Raw genomic sequence first — 26,341 nt, forward strand, 5'->3', positions numbered from 1 at the left:
GTTCCATCCCCGATCGGGGGGAAAAAAATCCCACGTTCCCTGGAGCAAGTAAGCCCATGCGTCACAACTGCCGAAACCCGGGGGGCCCTGGAGCCCACGCTGCATAAGAGAAGCCACTGCAGTGACAAGCCTGTGTGCCCCAGCTGGAGAAAACCACAGCACGGCCCAAAACATCTAATAAATTAAAATGATCAGTGGGACCAGCCCCACCTGGTCCCTGCTCTGAGAAGACTTGGTGAAGCGTCTGACTCTAAGAAAGACGACCTTCTCCACGCGAGTGGATGGGAGCGGGTATGGAGGAGAGCAGAGGACCCACCTGTCCCAGTTCCTCCTGGCGGCGGGCGTGGCAAGGGGAGGGGAGGGAATCGAGGGGAAGAAAACAGGAACACAGCTGAAGGCGTCCGGCCCATCTCTGTCGGATGAGGAAGAGAGGCGTCGGGGCGCTCAGACGGGCCAGCCTCGCGGGACAGCGATGGGGATCGCAGGTCGGCAGACGCGAGCGCGGGGTGTGTGTGTCGGAGGGGTGGGGTGTGACCCGGTCCCCCTTGACCCCCGGGGTCCCCGAAAGTGTCATTTTCCTGCTTCTGTTGCTGCCCCGGGCGGCTGGCACTCCAGGTGGGTCAGACAAAAGTTGCTCTGCCGCGCCGGCTGCTAACTCACTTCAGCCGTGTCCAACTCTCCGCGACCCCGTGGACTGTAGCCCCGCCGGGCTGCTCTGTCCGTGGGGATTCTCCAGGCAGGAATTCTGGAGTGGGTGGCCGTGCCCTACCTCCAGGGGACCTTCCCGACCCAGGGGTCAAAGCTGGGTCTCCTGCATGGGCGGGCGAGCTCTGTTCCGTGCGCACGAGCTGGGAGGCCCCGGTAACCTGAGGGTGTGCAGTGGAAACACCTTTCCGATGCAGGGCGCCCAGGCAGACGGCGTGACCGCCGAGGGGTAGCGTGTGGGCGCCGCGTTCTTAGGTCCGGATGAGCCCCCGGGGGAGTTGGCCAGGTCGGGGTGGGAGATTTCGGAGTTCCCCGGGGCCAGCCCGTGCCTGTCGGGACTGGAAAGCAGACTTGGCTTTGCGAGCTGTGTGTGTGCTGCGGTGATGGGGGCCCGTCGGGGTTACAGGTCTTGCCTGGGACGCCGGCCTTGCGTTTTGTGTGGCTCAGTTGGTCAAGAATCCGCCTGCAATGCAGGAGACCCCGGTTCGATTCCTGGGTGGGGAAGATCCGCTGGAGAAGGGGTAGGCTACCCACTCCAGCATTCTTGGGCTTCCCTGGTGGCTCAACTGCTAAACAATCTGGCTGCAGTGTGGGAGACCTGGGTTCAATCCCTAGGTTGGGAAGCTTCCCCTGGAGATGGGAAAGGCTACCCACTCCAGTATTCTGGCCTGGAGAATCCCATGCAGTCCATGGGGTCGCACAGAGTCGGACACGACTGAGCGACTTCCACTCACGCACTCCCTGGCACGCCTAAAACCACGGTGAGCTCCACGGGCAAGCTCGGGCCAGGGTCCCCCTTGGACCGGCCTCCCGGTTACCAAGCCCCCTCCGCAGGGCGTGTCCTGAATCTGAGACACGGCGGCGGTCCCCTCCGCCCAGCCTACATGGTCTCAAAACTGAAGTCTTTAAATGAGGAAAGGAAGCGCGGCCTGGTGACTACCAAAACAAGAAGGGAAAGCGGGCATGAAGAAGCAAAGGACGACTCGACTCCATTTATAGGCAGCGAAGCAGCAGAGGGGAGTCCACGGAGGCAGAAAGTGGGTGCGTGGTCGGAGGGGGTGGAGGCTGATGGCTCACGGGGACAGGTCTCCCTCGAGGAGACGGGAAAGTTCTGCAACCAGGCTTGGAGGATGTGCGGGGTGTCACTGCTTTGCACGAGGGGGCTTACCAGGTGGCTCAGCTGGTAAAGAATCAGTCTGCCGATGCAGTAGATGCGGGTTCCATCCCTGGTTCGGGAAGACCCCCTGGGGCAGGAAATGGCAACCCACTCCAGTGTTCTTGCCTGGAGAATCCCCGTGGATAGAGGAGCCTGGTGGGCTATGGTCCATGGGGTCGCAGAGAGTTGGACATGACTTGGCCACTGAGCGTACAGGCTTGCATCTCGTGTGAATTTAGCCTGAATTCAAAAAAAAAAAAAAGGCAAAATTAAGTGAAACAGCAATAAGATTTCTGTGGGTTTCGGTCTTCTGACCACTTCTGTGAGGCTCCTGGAAGTGCTACGCAGGATGGGAGTGACAGTTAAACCAGGGATTGGCTGAATGAGATACATCATGTCGTTATTCAGTTGCTCAGTCATGTCTGAGTCTTTGCAACCCCGTGGACTGCAGCATGCCAGGCTTCTCTGTCCATCACCATCTCCCAGACTTTGCTCAAACCCATGTCCATCGAGTCGGTGATGCCACCCAACCATCTCATCCTCTGCCGTCCCCTTCTCCTCCTGCCCTCAATCTTTCCCGGCATCCGGGTCTTTCCCAGTGAGTCAGCTCTTTGCATCGGGTGGTCAGAGAATTAGAGCTTCAGCTTCAGCATCAAACTCAGGACTGGCTTCCTTTAGGATGGACTGGTTGGATCTCCTTGCAGTCCAAGGGACTCTCAAGAGCCTACTCCAGTGGTAGGATACTTCACGCTCATTGCAGAGTCTCCTTCGGAGATTTCCTCACAATCCTTGACCAAGAGCCGGGGTCTGCGATGAACTGGTTATTTGAAGTGAGCAGCTTCTGGGGCTGGATTTCTGAGTCCCTTTGTGGTACATGAGAACTCTTTTTTTCAGTCAAGGCTACAGCAGTTTCTGGTTTCTGCTCCATCACGATGAGTAGGAAGCCGACGGGAGTTCAATGGACAGGAAGTTATTGGGGAAGTTGGGGTGAAGGGTGTTGATGAGTCCGGTGTGGGGGGATGATGCGTGGGTAATCCCCTCTGCGTATCCACCCCCCGTGCCGACCCAGAGGCCAGTACAACGGTATGCCCCGCGGAGGAGAAAGCAGGACTCAGGGAGCTTGATAAGACAGGTGCTGCCATCACCGAGGAGATGGGGAGATGGGTCAGGCTGTGGTCTCCTCCCCCCACCCCGGCCCCGTCTCCCGTTAAGCAAAGCTCAGGCCACAGACATTTCGCAAATTGCAGATGTGAAAATCCAGGCGCGCAGCAAGAGCCGTGGGTGTGTGTTGATTGAGGAAGGTCCTCTCTGAGAGGTTCCAGGGTGCAGTGGGCAGGCCACCACACCCCCTCCCCACTGCAGGAAAAGAGCCTCCCCCGGAGGAGCTCAGACATCAGACCCCCCGAGAAAGATGAAGTCTGCGGGGGGCGGGGTCATGGGGTGGGCCCCTGAGGCGGCGGAACAGGAGATGACGGTCAGGTGGGAAAGCTGGAACGGTTCTGGTGGGTGGTTTGGTTTGGTTTGGTTTGGTTTTTTCCCCATCTGTGATGGCAAGTGAGGTTCCCTGGGGGGAACGGGGTAGAAGGTGTTGGGGCGGGGGGCAGGAGTCTGAGGCTGGGTGCTTGTCCCCAGGCGTGCTGGCGGGCAGGTGTCCCTGTCCTTAAGGGGGGAGGGTGCTTGCGGTCCTGCATCCTCGGCATCCGGCCCGGAGGACCTGGTGAAAATGCAGACGGTCTGAGTGAGTCTGAGGAGAGAAGGCGGGGAAGTGGGCAGAGGAGGGTGGGTATCTGGAAACAGCAGAGAGTTAAACATAGGAGACCCAGGGGACTTGTTAGCAGAGACGCTGAGGGTGTCGGGGTGCGGGGTGGGTGGGAGCTTATCGCGTGGCTCAGCGGTCACAAAAAAAAAAATCTGCCTGCAAGACAGAAGATGCAGGAAACGCCGTAGGTTCGATCCCTGGGTTGGGAGGATGCCTTCGAGGAGGGCTTGGCAACCCACTCCAGCATTCTTGCCTGGAGAATGCCACGGACAGAGGAGCCTGGCGGGCTGCAGTCCATGGGGTCGCAAAGTCAGACTCGCGACTGACCAGGAGGAGGGCCTGGTCTGCAGTGTGTGCAGGGTCAGTGGACTGTGACCGTCATGAACGGGTCTCCGAGACGTGACCCAGGGGGACTGGGTGAGCGAGGGCAGCTGGGGTGTGGGGACTTGGGGGCGTCTTTCCCAGTGGAGATGCCCACGGGAGCCAGGGGGATCCCCCCGTGTCGCCAGAGGGGAGACGCGGGCCGAGAATGGGATGCCGTGCCGAATGTGCGCCGGCCATCTGCGGGTGGTGGGTCCCTCAAGGGGGTCCGAGCGCCTGGGTGGAGGGTGGACGAAGCCCCCCGGGTGGGGACTGGAGCCTGAAGGCTCTGAACTGGACGTGCGTCCGAGATGCAAGGTCCGCGGAGCGGAGCGGAGCTACGGCTGAGTGGAGAGGTGGAAGATGGTCTGCGAGGACCAGAGGGAGGAAGAGGAAGATGGAAGGAAACAGGAACGATGCAGGGATGCAGGGAGGGGGAGAAAAGGAAGGGAGGGATACAGGGAAACAGGCAAGGAGGAAAAAAAGATCAGAGAAAAAATAAAAGCGTGTCATTTCCCACGGCAACCCCCAGGAAAGGAATTCCCCAAGAGACAGAAAGCCACCTTGAGACCGGTAGGCTCCAAAAACCCAAACACATGATCGGAAATTCGACCGGGACTGGTAAAATAGAGACAGGTAGGGGGGATCCCTCTGGGTAAAGATACAGGGCCCAGAGGATGGGATTCCCGGGAGCAGGAGGAGATGAGGAGGGGGGTCTGCAAGAACGCAGCTCGAGACAAATGGAGATTTGCGCCGTACACAAATGTAAAGGCACATTGCAAGTGACAGCAATACCGGAATCACCCCGACCAGAGCCAGCCGGGTCTGATTTTTGGTGGCCCCGTGGACCATAGCCCCGCCAGGCTCCTCTGTCCGTGGGAGGGATTCTCCAGACGAGAACGCCGGAGCGGGTTGCCGCGCCCTCCTCCAGGGGATCTTCCCGGCCCGGGAATCGAAACCGAGTCTCCCGCGTTGGCAGGCAGGCCCTTCACCATCTGAGCCACCGGGGAAGCTCAACTAGAAAACACCGCTGGGGAAGCGTGGTGGCACGTCCGCAGATGCCACCCCAAACCCAGCTGGACGATCAGCTGTTTTCTGTGGAGTGTGCCTTTGCGGGGGATTGAGCACGGCACCTTTGTAGTTTTTTTTTTAAGTTTAATCTTTTAATTTTATATTTTTTGCCCGAGATGTGCAGCATGTGAGATCTTAGTTCCCCAGCCAGCGGTGGAACCCGAGCCTCCTGCATGGGAAGCTCTCTGTCTTAACACCAGGGAAGTCCCTACATTTTTTGTTTAATGTTATTCGAGTTTATTTGTCTGGGGCGAGTGTAGGTTTGCAGAAACACGAGGTTTGGAAAGTGTTGGGAATTCCTGTCTACCCACTTCCCCCTAGAGTTAGTTCCGCAACGGTGGACACCAAGCGTCAGTGTGGAACGTCTCTTGCAATTGATGGAGCAAGTTTGACGCTGTATTCTTGACTCAAAGTCATAATTTGCATTAGGGGGTCACTCCAATACTTTGGCTGCCGGATGCGAAGAGCTGAGTCATTGGAAAACACCCTGATGCTGGGAAAGATTGAAGGCAGGAGGAGAAGGGGACGACAGAGGATGAGATGGTTGGATGGCATCACTGACCCGATGGGCATGAGTTTGAGCAAACTCCGGGAGTTGGTGATGGACAGGGAGGCCCAGCGTGCTGCAGTTCATGGGGTCGCAAAGAGTCGGACACGAGTGAGCGACTGGACTGAGCGGAACTGAACTGGCTGTTGGACGTTCTGGCGGTTTGGACAAATGTGTGATGGCGTGTATCCGTCATTAGAGCAGAATATTTCCACTGCCCTAAAAGTTTCCTGTCCTGCACCTGTTCATCCCTCCTGTTCTCATAAGCCCTGACAACCACTGATACTTTTTTTGTCTTTATTGTTGCTGTTCACTCACTTACTCGTGTCTGACTCTTTGAGACTCCGTGGGCTGAAGCCCGCCAGGCCTCCCTGTCCTTCACCATCTCCTGGAGTTTGTTCAGACTCATCTCCACCGTCTTCTGGAGTTTGTTCAAATTCATGTCCATTGAGTCAGTGATGCCGTCCAACCATCTCATCCTCTTTCGTCCCCTTCTTCTCCTGCCCTCAATCTTTCCCAGCATCAGGGTCTTTTCCAGTGAGTCAGCTCTTTGCATCCGGTGGCCAAAGTATTGGAGTTTCAGCTTCAGCTTCAGTCCTTCCAGTGAATATTCAGGACTGATTTCCTTTAGGATGGACTGGTTGGATCTCCTTGCAGTCCAAGGGACTCTCAATAGGGTTCTCCACCACCACAGTTTGAAAGCATCGATTCTTCTGCGCTCAGCTACAGTTTTACCTTTTCCAGAAAGTCATAGAACTGGAATCATGCACTGTGTGTGTGCTAAATCGCTCAGTCATGCCCGACTCTTTGGGACCATGGGCTATAGCCCGCCAGACTCCTCCGTCCATGGGATTCTCCGGGCAAGGATAGTGGAGTGCGTTGCCATTCCCTCCTCCAGGGAATCTTCCCAACCCAGGGATCAAACCAGGCTCTCTTAAGTCTCCTGTGTTGGCAGGCAGATTCTCTGCCGCCTGGGAAGCCCATGCACTTTGAACCCTCTTTCAAATTGTCTATTTAATTAATTTACTTTTTTGGCTGCGCCGTGTACCATGGGGGATCTTAACACACAGACCAAGGATCGAAACCACGGCCTCCGGCGTTGGGAGGGTGGAGTCCTAACCACTGCAAGCCAGTGACCCAGGATGCTGGCCAGGCACATTGTCGATGCCGACCACCACCCTGGAGAGGGTCCTGTGGTTTTGTGTTTTTTTTTAATTTCCCCATCTCCCTGGGGAAACATCACTGGTGTCCGCATCAAGACTCCCACGAAGGCTGGTCTTTCTCTCCCTGCAGAGCTTCTGCGCCGTCCGGGAAGCCCCGCGAGTCTCCTGGCCGTGGTTGTCCTCCTCTCCATGGTGCTCGACTCTGCCTGGCTCCTCACCCAGGAGCAGCAGGGTGAGTATGTGAACGTGCCTGACCTCTTTCTGCCTCCCCCGTTCCCCAGACCCCAGCTTCTGAGACACGTGCCTATCAGTTCAGCTCAGTCGCTCAGTCGTGGCTGATTCTTTGCGACCCCGTGGACTGCAGCACGCCAGGCCTCCTTGTCCATCACCAACTCCCGGAGCTTGCTCAGATTCGTGTCCATGGAGTGGGTGATGCCATCCAACCATCTCATCCTTTGCCGTCCCCTTCTCCTCCTGCCTTGAATCTTTCCCAGCATCAGGGTCTTTCCTAGTGAGTCGATTATCCGCATCAGGTGGCCAAAGGATTGGAGTTTCAGCTTCAGCATCGGTCCTTCCAATGAATATTCAGGACTGTTCTCCTTTAGGATGGACTTGTCTGATCTCCTCGCAGTCCAAGGCACCCTTAAGAGTCTTTTGCAACACCTTAGCTCAAAAGCATCAATTGTTTGGAGCTCAGCTTTCTGTATGGTCCAACTCTCACATCCATACATGTCCACTAGGAAAGCCGTAGCTTTGACTAGACGAACCTTTGTTGGCGTGGCTGTGGGCATGGCCATGCCTATGGCTGTGTCTAGTTTCATGATTTTCCTTCTATTCCGCAGTCTGCCAGCGTTATACCTCCTGTTGTGTTCACCCATTGTGGTTACGTGAATAGTCCCCCATCCATCCTGCAGACACAGGTGATGGTGCCCGTGACGAGATGGGAATAGATAGATAGCCTCCGCTCCTTCTCACTTGGTTGGTCTTCACTTATTTTCGTAGTAGACGTCTCCCCTTAGCCTGCCCTGGTGGCTCAGAGGTGAAGAATCTGTCTGCAGTGCAGGAGTCACGGGTTCCATCCTTGGGTTGGGAAGACCCTCCCCCCCGGCCCCAGAGGAGGAAATGGCAACCCACTGCCGTGTTCTTGCCTGGAGCGTCCCACGGACAGAGGAGCCTGGCGGGCTACAGTCCAGGGGGCCACAGAGAGTCGGACATGGCTTATAGAGATTGAACAACAACAACAGAAACATCCTTCCACTTGGAGAAAGGGGCAGGAAGCAGAGACGGGACAGACAGTAGGGGACAAAGAGGATTTGACAAGAGGTGATTGGTTGAAAGTTGATCCCCAACGCCGATCCTTGCTTGCAAGACCTGAGAGGAATTGCTTAAGTGGGCATGGAGTTGGGAAAGGGGGAGTTTTTTTTGATTCCCGAGGTCACGTCTTCCAGATCTTCCAACCGTGAAGCCAGACTCCAGCCTCAATGTGAAGTTCGACCCAAAGACGACGAGGCTGACTTGGGACTGCAAGCAGAACACTACCTACGGGGAATGCGTGTTGATTCACAAGGAGAAGGGGCTGATCAAGAAAAAGGTGAGGTGGTGTGGGCAACGAGGAAACTCGGGGAGATGGTGAAGGACAAGGGGAGCCTGACGTGCTGCCATCCATGGGGTCGCAAAGAGTCGGACTGAGGGGCTGAACAGTTGCAAGGAGGTAGATTGGATGGGCCCCGTTGCTATCCTTTGTAGAAAAGGATATTCTACAATTTATTCCCGTGGGAGACAAAAACACAAGCGTGGCTGGGGATGCATCGAGGAAGTCATGGTTCGAGGTGCACCAGCGAAGTGACCCTCATGTCCAAGATGTATTCCTTGGGGGGAGAGCCACGTTCTTTGGCTTCGTTGGTCCACATGCTAGACTTGATCCTGAGAAAGAAACAGCATTCGCTCCGCCTGTTGCGTGGAAACAAACTGAACAGACTGACTTGGATACAGTGTCAGGATGCCATTCGTGGGAGGGAATGATGACTATGAGCTGAGACAAGAAAAATCAATCCCGCAGAAGAGGGTGTGGGGACTTGCCTGCCGGTTTAAGACTTTGAGCTTCCAGTGCAGGGGTTGTGGGTTCAGTCCCTGGTCAGGGAACTAAGATTCCCACAGGCTGCATGCTGTGGCCAAAAATACACGCGGGGAGCATGAGGTTCCAGAGAAAGGTAAAGCGGTGAGGGCGCAGAGAGTGGTCCAGCCTGCGTCCCTTGGGAGTTTTGTGAGAAACAGAGGCTCCCAGACCTCATCTGGGACATGTGTAAACAGACTGTGCGTTTTTACAAGATCCCTGGTGAGCTCCAGGTGGGTTCGGAGGGAGGTTTATGAGGGAGGGGACATAGGTATACTTCTAGCTGATTCACGTTGTTGCAGCAAGAACTAACAGAACCTTGTAAAGCCATTACGTGCATATCCCCTCAGTTGTGCCTGACTGTTTGAGATGCTATGGACTGCAGCCCCGCCAGGCTCCTCTGTCCATGGGATTCTCCAGGCAAGAATACTGGAGTGGGTTGCCATGCCCTCCTCCAGGGGATCTTTCCAATCCGAGGGATGGAACCCAGGTCTCTTGCATCACCTGCTTTGCAGGTAAATTCTTTACCCACTGAGCCACCTGGGAAGCCCAAAGCAATTATAACTCCAATTAAAAATAAATTTTTTTTTTCTTAAAAAGGTGAGCTCTGAACGCTGACTTTCTGAACCTTGCTGGTTAGTGGGCCTCTTCTCAAAGAAGGTACCTGGGGCGAGATTTCACACAGAGAGGAGAACATCGTGACGGGGGTCAGTGTAGGAGCAGATAGCGTTTGAGCATGCGACGAAAGAAGACAGGTCCTCCTTAACCCACTGGCTGGTTGCATCTCTTCAGGTCAAAGACAACGAATGTCACTGCACATTTCCGGACTGTTCTCTCCACGGGGGAGTCACGCTCACCGTCCAAGTAAATGTCAACCAGAGGCGGCTTTCAGAAAGGCTGGTCTACAGTAACCCAGGTAGGGAAGACGCGGCGGGTGACCCTTCTGCTCCCCACGAGCATTCAGAGTCCGCCGTCCCGCCTTTCTCAGCTTCACGGAGATATGTTTGACGCACAGCAGTTGTGTATCTCTGGGGATTTTTTGGGCTTTGTCATTTCGGTGTTTTTGGTTTTGGCGATCCTCTGCGGCTTGTGGAATCTGACATCCCTGACCGGGGATTGAACCCAGGCCCACAGCAGTGAAACTGCGGAGCCCTAGCCACTGGGCCGCCAGGGAATTCCCACATGTGCCGTTTCAATGTGTACGTGCTCCGTGAAACGATGACCGCAAACGAGCTGTTAATGCATCTATTCTGTCGCGTCTGTTCTTGTTGGTTGCTTGGTTGGTTTTGTGTGTGTGTGTGTGGTGAGAACCCTGAAGGGATCTTCCCTCTTCAGTTCAGTTTGGTCTGATTCTGCGACCCCATGGACTGCAGCACGCCAGGCCTCTCTGTCCTTCACCATCTCCCGGAGTTTGCTCAGACTCATGTCCATCGAGTCCGTGATGCCATCCAGCCATCTCATCCTCTGTCGTCCCCTTCTCCTCCCGCCTTCAATCTTTCCCAGCATCAGGGGCTTTTCCAGTGAGTCAGTTCTTTGCATCAGGTGGCCAAAGGATTGAGGTTTTAGCTTCAGCATCAGTCCTTCCAGTGAACACCCAGGACTGATCTCCTTTAGGATGGGCTGGTTGGATCTCCTTGCAGTCCAAGGGACTCTCAAGAGTCTTCTCCAACATCACAGTTCAAAAGCATCAATTCTTCGGCGCTCAGCTCTCTTCACAGTCCAACTCTCATATCTATACGTGACTCCTGGAAAAACCATAGCTTTGACCAGACAGACCTTTGTCGCCAAAGTAATGTCTCTGCCTTTTAAAATGCTATCTAGGTTGGTCATAGCTTTTCTTCCTTTGAGCAAGCATCTTTTCATTTCGTTTCTTTTCTCTTAGGGAGTTTCAAGTGGACAATGCAGTCTTGTCAACTGTATCCATCACCTTATGTGTTAGATCCCTGGAACTTATTCTTCTGTTTTTCGGGAAGAGCCTGAAAAGGACCGGTACTGATTCTTCTTTGAACCGTGAAGACATCGGGTCCATCCCGTTTAAACGTCATTGTTTTGTTTCTGTCCCTTCCCAGGCAGGGAGGGCACAGCTGCCCGAAACTTCTCCTGTGTCATCTACGACGCGGACTTCATGAACTGCAGCTGGGCCAAGGGCCGAGCGGCCCCCGACGACGTCCAGTATTTTTTGTACACGCGATCAAAGTAAGTGTCGACCTCACGTAGACCACCCTGAGAGACAGGTGCTATGCGGAAGCGAAAACTGCCCTGACGGTTCTCTGAACGTTTTGGGGATCTCACAGGAAAAGAATCGAAATGGAATGTCCTCATTACCTGAAAGACTTGGGGACCCACGTGGGATGTCACCTCCGAGACCTCTCGGGGTTAACGTCGTACACTTACTTCCTGGTTAACGGCACCAGCCAAGAAACGGGAATCCAGTTCTTCGACTCGTTTTTGCTGCTAAAGGAAATAGGTGAGAACAACCACCCGGAATTTAAAAGTGCTCCTTAGTTAGATGTGACAGAATTTGTGTAGGCATCTGCGTTGAGGTTCCCAGAGATGCTATAACTTATGACCACAGACTGGGAGGCTGCAAAGAACGGAAATGTTTTATCCCAGGGTTCTGGAGGTCAGAAATCACGGTCCCTTTTTGGAGCATCTGAAAGAACACCCGCTCCCACGTCTGAATGCTCGCTCCTGGTGAGAGCCAGCAGCCCTTGCTTCCAGACGAGTTATTGCAGGCTCGGAACCTGCTCCCTCCTCCTGGTGAAATCGGGAGCTCCTGTTCGTGTGGGGATGGCAGAAACGGGTCTCCCCTCCGTGGTCCAGGGGCGGCATTCCACATCACAGGGGTCTCCGGGGGGTGGTGGGGTCTCTTACAGAGCGGTACAACGCTCCCGACAATATCACCGTCCACTGCAACGAGTCCCACTGCCTCATCCGCTGGGAGCAGCCCAGGACCCGGCAGGCTCGGTCCAACAGGGAGTTCCAGTACCAGCTGGACATCCAGCGATGGGTGAGCGGACTCGGCTCCGAGCAGGGCCGAAGGCCTCGGGGAGCCTGGCAGGCAGCCCCGCCACCCGACTCCAAAGAGGGTGCGGAAGGGGTGGGCGTCGGGGGAGATCCGGGGTCTGCGCCAGGGCCAGCTGGACCCCGTGTAGACACGGGTGAGCCCTCGGAAACCTGTCTGCCCAGATCCAACGTAGAGAAGAAGCAGGATTCCTCTATATATGCCCCCTGGGACCCATTGGACTAGAGGCCTCTAGTTCATGTCCAACTGGAGCCAGCGTGGACACGGGTGAGGCCACGGAAGCCTGTCTGCCCAGCCCAGTGTAGATAAGAAGCAGGATCCATCTAATGCATGTCCATGGGGACCCAGGTTAGACAAGAGCCCGCTACTCATGTCCATGCGGACCCAGTGTAGACAAGAGGGAAGCCTTTTCCTATGACCTCCTGGACCCACGGGGGCGACGAAGAGGCTCTCCTTCTGTACCTGAATCCAGTATAGACAAGAAACAACGCTCATTCTCTTCCACCTGGACGCAGTGTAGACATGAATCACCTCCACAAGTTCCCCTGACCCAGTGTAGACCTGACACCATGCTCCTCACGTCCCCCTGCCCAGTGTAGACATGACTCACCCTCCTCACGCCCCCTGACCCAGTGTAGACGTGACTCACCCTCCTCACGCCCCCTGACCCAGTGTAGACGTGACTCACCCTCACGCCCCCTGACCCAGTGTAGACGTGACTCACCCTCCTCACGCCCCCTGACCCAGTGTAGACGTGACTCACCCTCCTCACGCCCCCTGACCCAGTGTAGACGTGACTCACCCTCCTCACGCCCCCTGACCCAGTGTAGACGTGACTCACCCTCCTCACGCCCCCTGACCCAGTGTAGACGTGACTCACCCTCACGCCCCCTGACCCAGTGTAGACGTGACTCACCCTCCTCACGCCCCCTGACCCAGTGTAGACGTGACTCACCCTCCTCACGCCCCCTGACCCAGTGTAGACGTGACTCACCCTCACGCCCCCTGACCCAGTGTAGACGTGACTCACCCTCCTCACGCCCCCTGACCCAGTGTAGACGTGACTCACCCTCACGCCCCCTGACCCAGTGTAGACATGACTCACCCTCCTCACGTCCCTGACCCAGTGTAGACGTGACTCACCCTCACGCCCCCTGACCCAGTGTAGACGTGACTCACCCTCCTCACGCCCCCTGACCCAGTGTAGACGTGACTCACCCTCACGCCCCCTGACCCAGTGTAGACATGACTCACCCTCCTCACGCCCCCTGACCCAGTGTAGACGTGACTCACCCTCCTCACGCCCCCTGAGCCAGTGTAGACGTGACTCACCCTCCTCACGCCCCCTGACCCAGTGTAGACGTGACTCACCCTCCTCACGTCCCCTGACCCAGTGTAGACGTGACTCACCCTCCTCACGCCCCCTGACCCAGTGTAGACGTGACTCACCCTCCTCACGCCCCCTGACCCAGTGTAGACGTGACTCACCCTCACGCCCCCTGACCCAGTGTAGACGTGACTCACCCTCACCCCCCCTGACCCAGTGTAGACGTGACTCACCCTCACGCCCCCTGACCCAGTGTAGCCGTGACTCACCCTCACGCCCCCTGACCCAGTGTAGACGTGACTCACCCTCACGCCCCCTGAGCCAGTGTAGACGTGACTCACCCTCCTCACACCCCCTGACCCAGTGTAGACGTGACTCACCCTCACGCCCCCTGACCCAGTGTAGACATGACTCACCCTCACGCCCCCTGACCCAGTGTAGACGTGACTCACCCTCACGCCCCCTGACCCAGTGTAGATGTGACTCACCCTCCTCACGTCCCCTGACCCAGTGTAGACGTGACTCACCCTCACGCCCCCTGACCCAGTGTAGATGTGACTCACCCTCCTCACGTCCCCTGACCCAGTGTAGACGTGACTCACCCTCCTCACGCCCCCTGACCCAGTGTAGACGTGACTCACCCTCACGCCCCCTGACCCAGTGTAGACGTGACTCACCCTCCTCACGCCCCCTGACCCAGTGTAGACATGACTCACCCTCCTCACGTCCCTGACCCAGTGTAGACGTGACTCACCCTCACGCACCCTGACCCAGTGTAGACGTGACTCACCCTCCTCACGTCCCCTACCCAGTGTAGACGTGACTCACCCTCCTCACGCCCCCTGACCCAGTGTAGACGTGACTCACCCTCCTCACGCCCCCTGACCCAGTGTAGACGTGACTCACCCTCCTCACGCCCCCTGACCCAGTGTAGACGTGACTCACCCTCCTCACGCCCCCTGACCCAGTGTAGACGTGACTCACCCTCCTCACGTCCCCCTGCCCAGTGTAGACATGACTCACCCTCCTCACGTCCCCTGACCCAGTGTAGACGTGACTCACCCTCACGCCCCCTGACCCAGTGTAGACATGACTCACCCTCAGGCCCCCTGACCCAGTGTAGACGTGACTCACCCTCCTCACGCCCCCTGACCCAGTGTAGACGTGACTCACCCTCCTCACGCCCCCTGACCCAGTGTAGACGTGACTCACCCTCCTCACGCCCCCTGACCCAGTGTAGACATGACTCACCCTCCTCACGTCCCTGACCCAGTGTAGACGTGACTCACCCTCACGCACCCTGACCCAGTGTAGACGTGACTCACCCTCACGCCCCCTGACCCAGTGTAGACGTGACTCACCCTCAGGCCCCCTGACCCAGTGTAGACGTGACTCACCCTCCTCACGCCCCCTGACCCAGTGTAGACGTGACTCACCCTCCTCACGCCCCCTGACCCAGTGTAGACGTGACTCACCCTCCTCACGCCCCCTGACCCAGTGTAGACATGACTCACCCTCCTCACGTCCCTGACCCAGTGTAGACGTGACTCACCCTCACGCCCCCTGACCCAGTGTAGACGTGACTCACCCTCACGCCCCCTGACCCAGTGTAGACGTGACTCACCCTCACGCCCCCTGACCCAGTGTAGACGTGAATCACCCTCCTCACGCCCCCTGACCCAGTGTAGACGTGACTCACCCTCACGCCCCCTGACCCAGTGTAGACGTGACTCACCCTCCTCACGTCCCCTGACCCAGTGTAGACGTGACTCACCCTCACGCCCCCTGACCCAGTGTAGACGTGACTCACCCTCCTCACGCCCCCTGACCCAGTGTAGACGTGACTCACCCTCCTCACGCCCCCTGACCCAGTGTAGACGTGACTCACCCTCACGCCCCCTGACCCAGTGTAGACGTGACTCACCCTCCTCACGCCCCCTGACCCAGTGTAGACGTGACTCACCCTCCTCACGCCCCCTGACCCAGTGTAGACGTGACTCACCCTCACGCCCCCTGACCCAGTGTAGACGTGACTCACCCTCACGCCCCCTGACCCAGTGTAGACATGACTCACCCTCCTCACGCCCCCTGACCCAGTGTAGACGTGACTCACCCTCACGCCCCCTGACCCAGTGTAGACGTGACTCACCCTCACGCCCCCTGACCCAGTGTAGACGTGACTCACCCTCACGCCCCCTGACCCAGTGTAGACGTGAATCACCCTCCTCATGCCCCCTGACCCAGTGTAGACGTGACTCACCCTCACGCCCCCTGACCCAGTGTAGACGTGACTCACCCTCCTCACGTCCCCTGACCCAGTGTAGACGTGACTCACCCTCACGCCCCCTGACCCAGTGTAGACGTGACTCACCCTCCTCACGCCCCCTGACCCAGTGTAGACGTGACTCACCCTCCTCACGCCCCCTGACCCAGTGTAGACGTGACTCACCCTCACGCCCCCTGACCCAGTGTAGACGTGACTCACCCTCACGCCCCCTGACCCAGTGTAGACGTGACTCACCCTCACGCCCCCTGACCCAGTGTAGACGTGACTCACCCTCACGCCCCCTACCCAGTGTAGACGTGACTCACCCTCCTCACGCCCCCTGACCCAGTGTAGACGTGACTCACCCTCCTCACGCCCCCTGACCCAGTGTAGACGTGACTCACCCTCCTCACGTCCCCTGACCCAGTGTAGACGTGACTCACCCTCCTCACGCCCCCTGACCCAGTGTAGACATGACTCACCCTCCTCACGTCCCTGACCCAGTGTAGACGTGACTCACCCTCACGCACCCTGACCCAGTGTAGACGTGACTCACCCTCCTCACGCCCCCTGACCCAGTGTAGACGTGACTCACCCTCACGCCCCCTGACCCAGTGTAGACGTGACTCACCCTCACGCCCCCTGACCCAGTGTAGACGTGACTCACCCTCCTCACGTCCCCTGACCCAGTGTAGACGTGACTCACCCTCCTCACGCCCCCTGACCCAGTGTAGACATGACTCACCCTCCTCACGTCCCTGACCCAGTGTAGACGTGACTCACCCTCACGCACCCTGACCCAGTGTAGACGTGACTCACCCTCACGCCCCCTGACCCAGTGTAGACGTGACTCACCCTCACGACCCCTGACCTAGTGTAGACGTGACTCACCCTCCTCACGCCCCCTGACCAGTGTAGACGTGACTCACCCTCCTCACGCGCCCTGACCCAGTGTAGACGTGACTCACCCTCCTCACGCCCCCTGACCCATTGTAGACGTGACTCAACCTCACGTCCCCTGACCCAGTGTAGACGTGACTCACCCTCCTCACGTCCCCTGACCCAGTGTAGACGTGACTCACCCTCCTCACGCCCCCTGACCCAGTGTAGACGTGACTCACCCTCACGCCCCCTGACCCAGTGTAGACGTGACTCACCCTCCTCACGCCCCTGACCCAGTGTAGACGTGACTCACCCTCACGCCCCCTGACCCAGTGTAGACGTGACTCACCCTCCTCACGCCCCCTGACCCAGTGTAGACGTGACTCACCCTCACGCCCCCTGACCCAGTGTAGACGTGACTCACCCTCACGCCCCCTGACCCAGTGTAGACGTGACTCACCCTCCTCACGCCCCCTGACCCAGTGTAGACGTGACTCACCCTCCTCACGCCCCCTGACCCAGTGTAGACGTGACTCACCCTCCTCACGCCCCCTGACACAGTGTAGACGTGACTCACCCTCCTCACGCCCCCTGACCCAGTGTAGACGTGACTCACCCTCACGTCCCCTGACCCAGTGTAGACGTGACTCACCCTCACGCCCCCTGACCCAGTGTAGACGTGACTCACCCTCCTCACGCCCCCTGACCCAGTGTAGACGTGACTCACCCTCACGCCCCCTGACCCAGTGTAGACGTGACTCACCCTCCTCACGCCCCCTGACCCAGTGTAGACGTGACTCACCCTCCTCACGCCCCCTGACCCAGTGTAGACGTGACTCACCCTCCTCACGCCCCCTGACCCAGTGTAGACGTGACTCACCCTCCTCACGCCCCCTGAACCAGTGTAGACGTGACTCACCCTCACGCCCCCTGACCCAGTGTAGACGTGACTCACCCTCCTCACGTCCCCTGACCCAGTGTAGACGTGACTCACCCTCCTCACGCCCCCTGACCCAGTGTAGACGTGACTCACCCTCACGCCCCCTGACCCAGTGTAGACGTGACTCACCCTCCTCACGCCCCCTGACCCAGTGTAGACGTGACTCACCCTCCTCACGCCCCCTGACCCAGTGTAGACGTGACTCACCCTCCTCACGCCCCTGACCCAGTGTAGACGTGACTCACCCTCACGCCCCCTGACCCAGTGTAGAAGTGACTCACCCTCCTCACGCCCCCTGACCCAGTGTAGACGTGACTCACCCTCACGCCCCCTGACCCAGTGTAGACGTGACTCACCCTCCTCACGACCCCTGACCCAGTGTAGACGTGACTCACCCTCCTCACGTCCCCTGAACCAGTGTAGACGTGACTCACCCTCACGCCCCCTGACCCAGTGTAGACGTGACTCACCCTCACGCCCCCTGACCCAGTGTAGACGTGACTCACCCTCACGTCCCCTGACCCAGTGTAGACGTGACTCACCCTCACGCCCCCTGACCCAGTGTAGACGTGACTCACCCTCTCGCCCCCTGACCCAGTGTAGACGTGACTCACCCTCACGCCCCCTGACCCAGTGTAGACGTGACTCACCCTCCTCACGTCCCCTGACCCAGTGTAGACGTGACTCACCCTCACGCCCCCTGACCCAGTGTAGACGTGACTTACCCTCACGCCCCCTGACCCAGTGTAGACGTGACTCACCCTCTCGCCCCCTGACCCAGTGTAGACGTGACTCACCCTCACGCCCCCTGACCCAGTGTAGACGTGACTCACCCTCCTCACGCCCCCTGACCCAGTGTAGACGTGACTCACCCTCACGCCCCCTGACCCAGTGTAGACGTGACTCACCCTCCTCACGCCCCCTGACCCAGTGTAGACGTGACTCACCCTCACGCCCCCTGACCCAGTGTAGACGTGACTCACCCTCCTCACGCCCCCTGACCCAGTGTAGACGTGACTCACCCTCACGCCCCCTGACCCAGTGTAGACGTGACTCACCCTCCTCACGCCCCCTGACCCAGTGTAGACGTGACTCACCCTCCTCACGTCCCTGACCCAGTGTAGACGTGACTCACCCTCACGCCCCCTGACCCAGTGTAGACGTGACTCACCCTCAGGCTCCCTGACCCAGTGTAGACGTGACTCACCCTCCTCACGCCCCCAGACCCAGTGTAGACGTGACTCCCCCTCCTCACGCCCCCTGACCCAGTGTAGACGTGACTCACCCTCACGCCCCCTGACCCAGTGTAGACGTGACTCACCCTCCTCACGTCCCCTGACCCAGTGTAGACGTGACTCACCCTCACGCCCCCTGACCCAGTGTAGACGTGACTCACCCTCACGTCCCCTGACCCAGTGTAGACGTGACTCACCCTCCTCACGCCCCCTGACCCAGTGTAGACGTGACTCACCCTCACGCCCCCTGACCCAGTGTAGACGTGACTCACCCTCAGGCCCCCTGACCCAGTGTAGACGTGACTCACCCTCCTCACGTCCCCTGACCCAGTGTAGACGTGACTCACCCTCACGCCCCCTGACCCAGTGTAGACGTGACTCACCCTCCTCACGATCCCTGACCCAGTGTAGACGTGACTCACCCTCACGCCCCCTGACCCAGTGTAGACGTGACTCACCCTCCTCACACCCCCTGACCCAGTGTAGACGTGACTCACCCTCACGCCCCCTGACCCAGTGTAGACGTGACTCACTCTCCTCACGTCCCCTGACCCAGTGGAGACGTGACTCACCCTCACGCCCCCTGACCCAGTGTAGACGTGACTCACCCTCCTCACGATCCCTGACCCAGTGTAGACGTGACTCACCCTCACGCCCCCTGACCCAGTGTAGACGTGACTCACCCTCCTCACACCCCCTGACCCAGTGTAGACGTGAGTCACCCTCACGCCCCCTGACCCAGTGTAGACGTGACTCACCCTCCTCACGCCCCCCTGACCCAGTGCAGACGTGACTCACCCTCCTCACGCCCCCTGACCCAGTGTAGACGTGACTCACCCTCACGCCCCCTGACCCAGTGTAGACGTGACTCACCCTCCTCACGCCCCCTGACCCAGTGTAGACGTGACTCACCCTCCTCACGCCCCCTGACCCAGTGTAGACGTGACTCACCCTCCTCACGCCCTCTGACCCAGTGTAGACGTGACTCACCCTCACGCCCCCTGACCCAGTGTAGACGTGACTCACCCTCCTCACGCCCCCTGACCCAGTGTAGACGTGACTCACCCTCCTCACGCCCCCCTGACCCAGTGCAGACGTGACTCACCCTCCTCACGCCCCCTGACCCAGTGTAGACGTGACTCTCCCTCACGCCCCCTGACCCAGTGTAGACGTGACTCACCCTCCTCACGTCCCCTGACCCAGTGTAGACGTGACTCACCCTCACGCCCCCTGACCCAGTGTAGACGTGACTCACCCTCACGCCCCCTGACCCAGTGTAGACGTGACTCACCCTCCTCACGCCCCCTGACCCAGTGTAGACGTGACTCACCCTCCTCACGTCCCCTGACCCAGTGTAGACGTGACTCACCCTCACGCCCCCTGACCCAGTGTAGACGTGACTCACCCTCCTCATGTCCCCTGACCCAGTGTAGACGTGACTCACCCTCACGCCCCCTGACCCAGTGTAGACGTGACTCACCCTCCTCACGCCCCCTGACCCAGTGTAGACGTGACTCACCCTCCTCACGCCCCCTGACGCAGTGTAGACGTGACTCACCCTCCTCACGCCCCCTGACCCAGTGTAGACGTGACTCACCCTCCTCACGCCCCCTGACCCAGTGTAGACGTGACTCACCCTCACGCCCCCTGACCCAGTGTAGACGTGACTCACCCTCCTCACGCCCCCTGACCCAGTGTAGACGTGACTCACCCTCCTCACGCCCCCTGACCCAGTGTAGACGTGACTCACCCTCCTCACGCCCCCCGACCCAGTGTAGACGTGACTCACCCTCCTCACGCCCCCTGACCCAGTGTAGACGTGACTCACCCTCCTCACGCCCCCTGACCCAGTGTAGACGTGACTCACCCTCCTCACGCCCCCTGACCAGTGTAGACGTGACTCACCCTCCTCACGCGCCCTGACCCAGTGTAGACGTGACTCACCCTCACTCCCCCTGACCCAGTGTAGACGTGACTCACCCTCCTCACGCCCCCTGACCCAGTGTAGACGTGACTCACCCTCACGCCCCCTGACCCAGTGTAGACATGACTCACCCTCACGCCCCCTGACCCAGTGTAGACGTGACTCACCCTCCTCACGCCCCCTGACCCAGTGTAGACGTGACTCACCCTCCTCACGCCCCCTGACCCAGTGTAGACGTGACTCACCCTCCTCACGCCCCCTGACCCAGTGTAGACGTGACTCACCTTCCTCACGCGCCCTGACCCAGTGTAGACGTGACTCACCCTCCTCACGCCCCCTGACCCAGTGTAGACGTGACTCAACCTCCTCACGCCCCCTGACCCAGTGTAGACGTGACTCACCCTCACGCCCCCTGACCCAGTGTAGACGTGACTCACCCTCCTCACGCCCCCTGACCCAGTGTAGACGTGACTCACCCTCTCGTCCCCTCACCCAGTGTAGACGTGACTCACCCTCCTCACGCACCCCTGACCCAGTGTAGACGTGACTCACCCTCCTCACGCCCCCTGACGAGTGTATCCGTGACTCACCCTCACGCCCCCTGACCCAGTGTAGCCGTGACTCACCCTCACGCCCCCTGACCCAGTGTAGACGTGACTCACCCTCCTCACGCCCCCTGACCCAGTGTAGACGTGACTCACCCTCACGCCCCCTGACCCAGTGTAGACATGACTCACCCTCACGCCCCCTGACCCAGTGTAGACGTGACTCACCCTCACGCCCCCTGACCCAGTGTAGACGTGACTCACCCTCCTCACGCCCCCTGACCCAGTGTAGACGTGACTCACCCTCCTCACGCCCCCTGACCCAGTGTAGACGTGACTCACCCTCCTCACGCCCCCTGACCCAGTGTAGACGTGACTCACCCTCCTCACGCCCCCTGACCCAGTGTAGACGTGACTCACCCTCCTCACGCCCCCTGACGAGTGTATCCGTGACTCACCCTCACGCCCCCTGACCCAGTGTAGACGTGACTCACCCTCACGCCCCCTGACCCAGTGTAGACGTGACTCACCCTCCTCACGCCCCCTGACCCAGTGTAGACGTGACTCACCCTCACGCCCCCTGACCCAGTGTAGACATGACTCACCCTCACGCCCCCTGACCCAGTGTAGACGTGACTCACCCTCCTCACGCCCCTGACCCAGTGTAGACGTGACTCACCCTCCTCACGCCCCCTGACCCAGTGTAGACGTGACTCACCCTCCTCACGCCCCCTGACCCAGTGTAGACGTGACTCACCCTCCTCACGCCCCCTGACCCAGTGTAGACGTGACTCACCCTCCTCACGCCCCCTGACCCAGTGTAGTCGTGACTCACCCTCCTCACGCCCCCTGACGAGTGTAGCCGTGACTCACCCTCACGCCCCCTGACCCAGTGTAGACGTGACTCGCCCTCCTCACGCCCCCTGACCCAGTGTAGACGTGACTCACCCTCACGCCCCCTGACCCAGTGTAGACGTGACTCACCCTCCTCACACCCCCTGACCCAGTGTAGACGTGACTCACCCTCCTCACGCCCCCTGACCCAGTGTAGACGTGACTCACCCTCCTCACGCCCCCTGACCCAGTGTAGACGTGACTCACCCTCCTCACGCCCCCTGACCCAGTGTAGACGTGACTCACCCTCCTCACGCCCCCTGACCCAGTGTAGACGTGACTCACCCTCACGCCCCCTGACCCAGTGTAGACGTGACTCACCCTCCTCACGCCCCCTGACCCAGTGTAGACGTGACTCACCCTCCTCACGTCCCTGACCCAGTGTAGACGTGACTCACCCTCCTCACGTCCCTGATCCAGTGTAGACGTGACTCACCCTCCTCACGTCCCCTGACCCAGTGTAGACGTGAATCACCCTCCTCACGCCCCCTGACCCAGTGTAGACGTGACTCACCCTCACGCCCCCTGACCCAGTGTAGACGTGACTCACCCCCCTCACGCCCCCTGACCCAGTGTAGACGTGACTCACCCTCACGCCCCCTGACCCAGTGTAGACGTGACTCACCCTCACTCCCCCTGACCCAGTGTAGACGTGACTCACCCTCACGCCCCCTGACCCAGTGTAGACGTGACTCACCCTCCTCACGCCCCCTGACCCAGTGTAGACGTGACTCACCCTCCTCACGCCCCCTGACGAGTGTATCCGTGACTCACCCTCACGCCCCCTGACCCAGTGTAGACGTGACTCACCCTCCTCAAGCCCCCTGACCCAGTGTAGACGTGACTCACCCTCACGCCCCCTGACCCAGTGTAGACGTGACTCACCCTCCTCACGCCCCCTGACCCAGTGTAGACGTGACTCACACTCCTCACGCCCCCTGACCCAGTGTAGACGTGACTCACCCTCCTCACGTCCCCTGACCCAGTGTAGACGTGACTCACCCTCCTCACGCCCCCTGACCCAGTGTAGACGTGACTCACCCTCCTCACGTCCCCTGACCCAGTGTAGACGTGACTCACCCTCCTCACGCCCCCTGACCCAGTGTAGACGTGACTCACCCTCACGCCCCCTGACCCAGTGTAGACGTGACTTACCCTCCTCACGCCCCCTGACCGAGTGTAGACGTGACTCACCCTCACGCCCCCTGAGCCAGTGTAGACGTGACTCACCCTCCTCACGCCCCCTGACCCAGTGTAGCCGTGACTCACCCTCCTCACGCCCCCTGACCCAGTGTAGACGTGACTCACCCTCACGCCCCCTGACCCAGTGTAGACGTGACTCACCCACCTCACGCCCCCTGACCCAGTGTAGACGTGACTCACCCTCCTCACGCCCCCTGACCCAGTGTAGACGTGACTCCCCCTCCTCACGCCCCCTGACCCAGTGTAGACGTGACTCACCCTCCTCACGTCCCCTGACCCAGTGTAGACGTGACTCACCCTCCTCACGTCCCCTGACCCAGTGTAGACGTGACTCACCCTCCTCACGCGCCCTGACCCAGTGTAGACGTGACTCACCCTCACGCCCCCTGACCCAGTGTAGACGTGACTCACACTCCTCACGTCCCCCTGGCCCAGTGTAGACGTGTCTCACCCTCACGCCCCCTACCCAGTGTAGACGTGACTCACCCTCCTCACGCCCCCTGACCCAGTGTAGACGTGACTCACCCTCACGCCCCCTGACCCAGTGTAGATGTGACTCACCCTCACGCCCCCTACCCAGTGTAGACGTGACTCACCCTCCTCACGCCCCCTGACCCAGTGTAGACGTGACTCACCCTCACGCCCCCTGACCCAGTGTAGACGTGACTCACCCTCACGCCCCCTGACCCAGTGTAGACGTGACTTACCCTCCTCACGCCCCCTGACCCAGTGTAGACGTGACTCACCCTCCTCACGCCCCCTGACCCAGTGTAGACGTGACTCACCCTCACGCCCTCTGACCCAGTGTAGACGTGAGTCACCCTCACGCCCCCTGACCCAGTGTAGACGTGACTCACCCTCCTCACGTCCCCCTGACCCAGTGTAGACGTGACTCACCCTCCTCACGCCCCCTGACCCAGTGTAGACGTGATTCACCCTCCTCACGCCCCCTGACCCAGTGTAGACGTGACTCACCCTCACGCCCCCTGACCCAGTGTAGACGTGACTCACCCTCCTCACGTCCCCTGACCCAGTATAGACGTGACTCACCCTCCTCACGCCCCCTGACCCCGTGTAGACGTGACTCACCCTCCTCACGCCCCCTGACCCAGTGTAGACGTGACTCACCCTCCTCACGCCCCCTGACCCAGTGTAGACGTGACTCACCCTCCTCACGCCCCCTGACACAGTGTAGACGTGACTCACCCTCCTCACGCCCCCTGACCCAGTGTAGACGTGACTCACCCTCCTCACGCCCCCTGACCCAGTGTAGACGTGACTCACCCTCCTCACGCCCCCTGACCCAGTGTAGACGTGACTCACCCTCACGCCCCCTGACCCAGTGTAGACGTGACTCACCCTCCTCACGCCCCCTGACCCAGTGTAGACGTGACTCACCCTCCTCACGTCCCCTGACCCAGTGTAGACGTGACTCACCCTCCTCACGCCCCCTGACCCAGTGTAGACGTGACTCACCCTCACGCCCCCTGACCCAGTGTAGACGTGACTCACCCTCCTCACGTCCCCTGACCCAGTATAGACGTGACTCACCCTCCTCACGCCCCCTGACCCAGTGTAGACGTGACTCACCCTCCTCACGCCCCCTGACCCAGTGTAGTCGTGACTCACCCTCCTCACGCCCCCTGACCCAGTGTAGACGTGACTCACCCTCACGTCCCCTGACCCAGTGGAGACGTGACTCACCCTCACGCCCCCTGACCCAGTGTAGACGTGACTCACCCTCCTCACGCCCCCTGACCCAGTGGAGACGTGACTCACCCTCACGCCCCCTGACCCAGTGTAGACGTGACTCACCCTCCTCACGCCCCCTGACCCAGTGTAGACGTGACTCACCCTCCTCACGTCCCCTGACCCAGTGTAGACGTGACTCACCCTCACGCCCCCTGACCCAGTGTAGACGTGACTCACCCTCCTCACGCCCCCTGACCCAGTGTAGACGTGACTCACCCTCCTCACGCCCCCTGACCCAGTGTAGACGTGACTCACCCTCCTCACGCCCCCTGACCCAGTGTAGACGTGACTCACCCTCCTCACGCCCCCTGACCCAGTGTAGACGTGACTCACCCTCACGCCCCCTGACCCAGTGTAGACGTGACTCACCCTCACGCCCCTGACCCAGTGTAGACGTGACTCACCCTCCTCACGCCCCCTGACCCAGTGTAGACGTGACTCACCCTCCTCACGCCCCCTGACCCAGTATAGACGTGACTCACCCTCCTCACGCCCCCTGACCCAGTGTAGACGTGACTCACCCTCCTCACGCCCCCTGACCCAGTGTAGACGTGACTCACCCTCACGCCCCCTGACCCAGTGTAGACGTGACTCACCCTCCTCACGTCCCCTGACCCAGTGTAGACGTGACTCACCCTCCTCACGCCCCCTGACCCAGTGTAGACGTGACTCACCCTCCTCACGCCCCCTGACCCAGTGTAGACGTGACTCACCCTCACGACCCCTGACCCAGTGTAGACGTGACTCACCCTCACGTCCCCTGACCCAGTGTAGACGTGACTCACCCTCACGCCCCCTGACCCAGTGTAGACGTGACTCACCCTCCTCACGCCCCCTGACCCAGTGTAGACGTGACTCACCCTCACGCCCGCTGACCCAGTGTAGACGTGACTCACCCCCCTCACGCCCCCTGACCCAGTGTAGACGTGACTCACCCTCCTCACGCCCCCTGACCCAGTGTAGACGTGACTCACCCTCACGCCCCCTGACCCAGTGTAGACGTGACTCACCCTCACGCCCCCTGACCCAGTGTAGACATGACTCACCCTCACGCCCCCTGACCCAGTGTAGACGTGACTCACCCTCACGCCCCCTGACCCAGTGTAGACGTGACTCACCCTCACGCCCCCTGACCCAGTGTAGACGTGACTCACCCTCCTCACGCCCCCTGACCCAGTGTAGACGTGACTCACCCTCACGCCCCCTGACCCAGTGTAGACGTGACTCACCCTCACGCCCCCTGACCCAGTGTAGACGTGACTCACCCTCACGCCCCCTGACCCAGTGTAGACGTGACTCACCCTCCTCACGCCCCCTGACGAGTGTATCCGTGACTCACCCTCACGCCCCCTGACCCAGTGTAGCCGTGACTCACCCTCCTCACGCCCCCTGACCCAGTGTAGACGTGACTCACCCTCCTCACGCCCCCTGACGAGTGTATCCGTGACTCACCCTCACGCCCCCTGACCCAGTG

At 59.5% G+C, this 26,341-nt stretch overlaps 1 protein-coding gene across 5 annotated transcripts in view; it reads left to right on the forward strand.

Moving 5' to 3' along the window:
* The window catches only part of CSF2RA (colony stimulating factor 2 receptor subunit alpha), an 81,111-nt gene that overhangs the window by 8,198 nt on the left and 46,572 nt on the right, over positions 1 to 26,341 (forward strand). For 2 of the 5 annotated variants that reach the window (XM_065915631.1, XM_065915635.1), the window contains exons 1-7: positions 411 to 485; positions 6,892 to 6,993; positions 8,210 to 8,352; positions 9,667 to 9,790; positions 10,944 to 11,070; positions 11,169 to 11,341; positions 11,751 to 11,884. In XM_065915631.1, coding sequence (XP_065771703.1) covers positions 473 to 485; positions 6,892 to 6,993; positions 8,210 to 8,352; positions 9,667 to 9,790; positions 10,944 to 11,070; positions 11,169 to 11,341; positions 11,751 to 11,884 — 816 coding nt within the window. In that variant the 5' untranslated portion in view covers positions 411 to 472. Of the gene's footprint in view, positions 1 to 410; positions 486 to 1,683; positions 1,747 to 6,891; positions 6,994 to 8,209; positions 8,353 to 9,666; positions 9,791 to 10,943; positions 11,071 to 11,168; positions 11,342 to 11,750; positions 11,885 to 26,341 lie in introns of those variants that run through there. The other 3 variants (XM_065915632.1, XM_065915633.1, XM_065915634.1) reach the window with 2 other exon arrangements.

This window comes from Muntiacus reevesi, chromosome X (genome assembly GCF_963930625.1).
Source record: "Muntiacus reevesi chromosome X, mMunRee1.1, whole genome shotgun sequence".
NCBI classification, from domain to species: domain Eukaryota; kingdom Metazoa; phylum Chordata; class Mammalia; order Artiodactyla; family Cervidae; genus Muntiacus; species Muntiacus reevesi.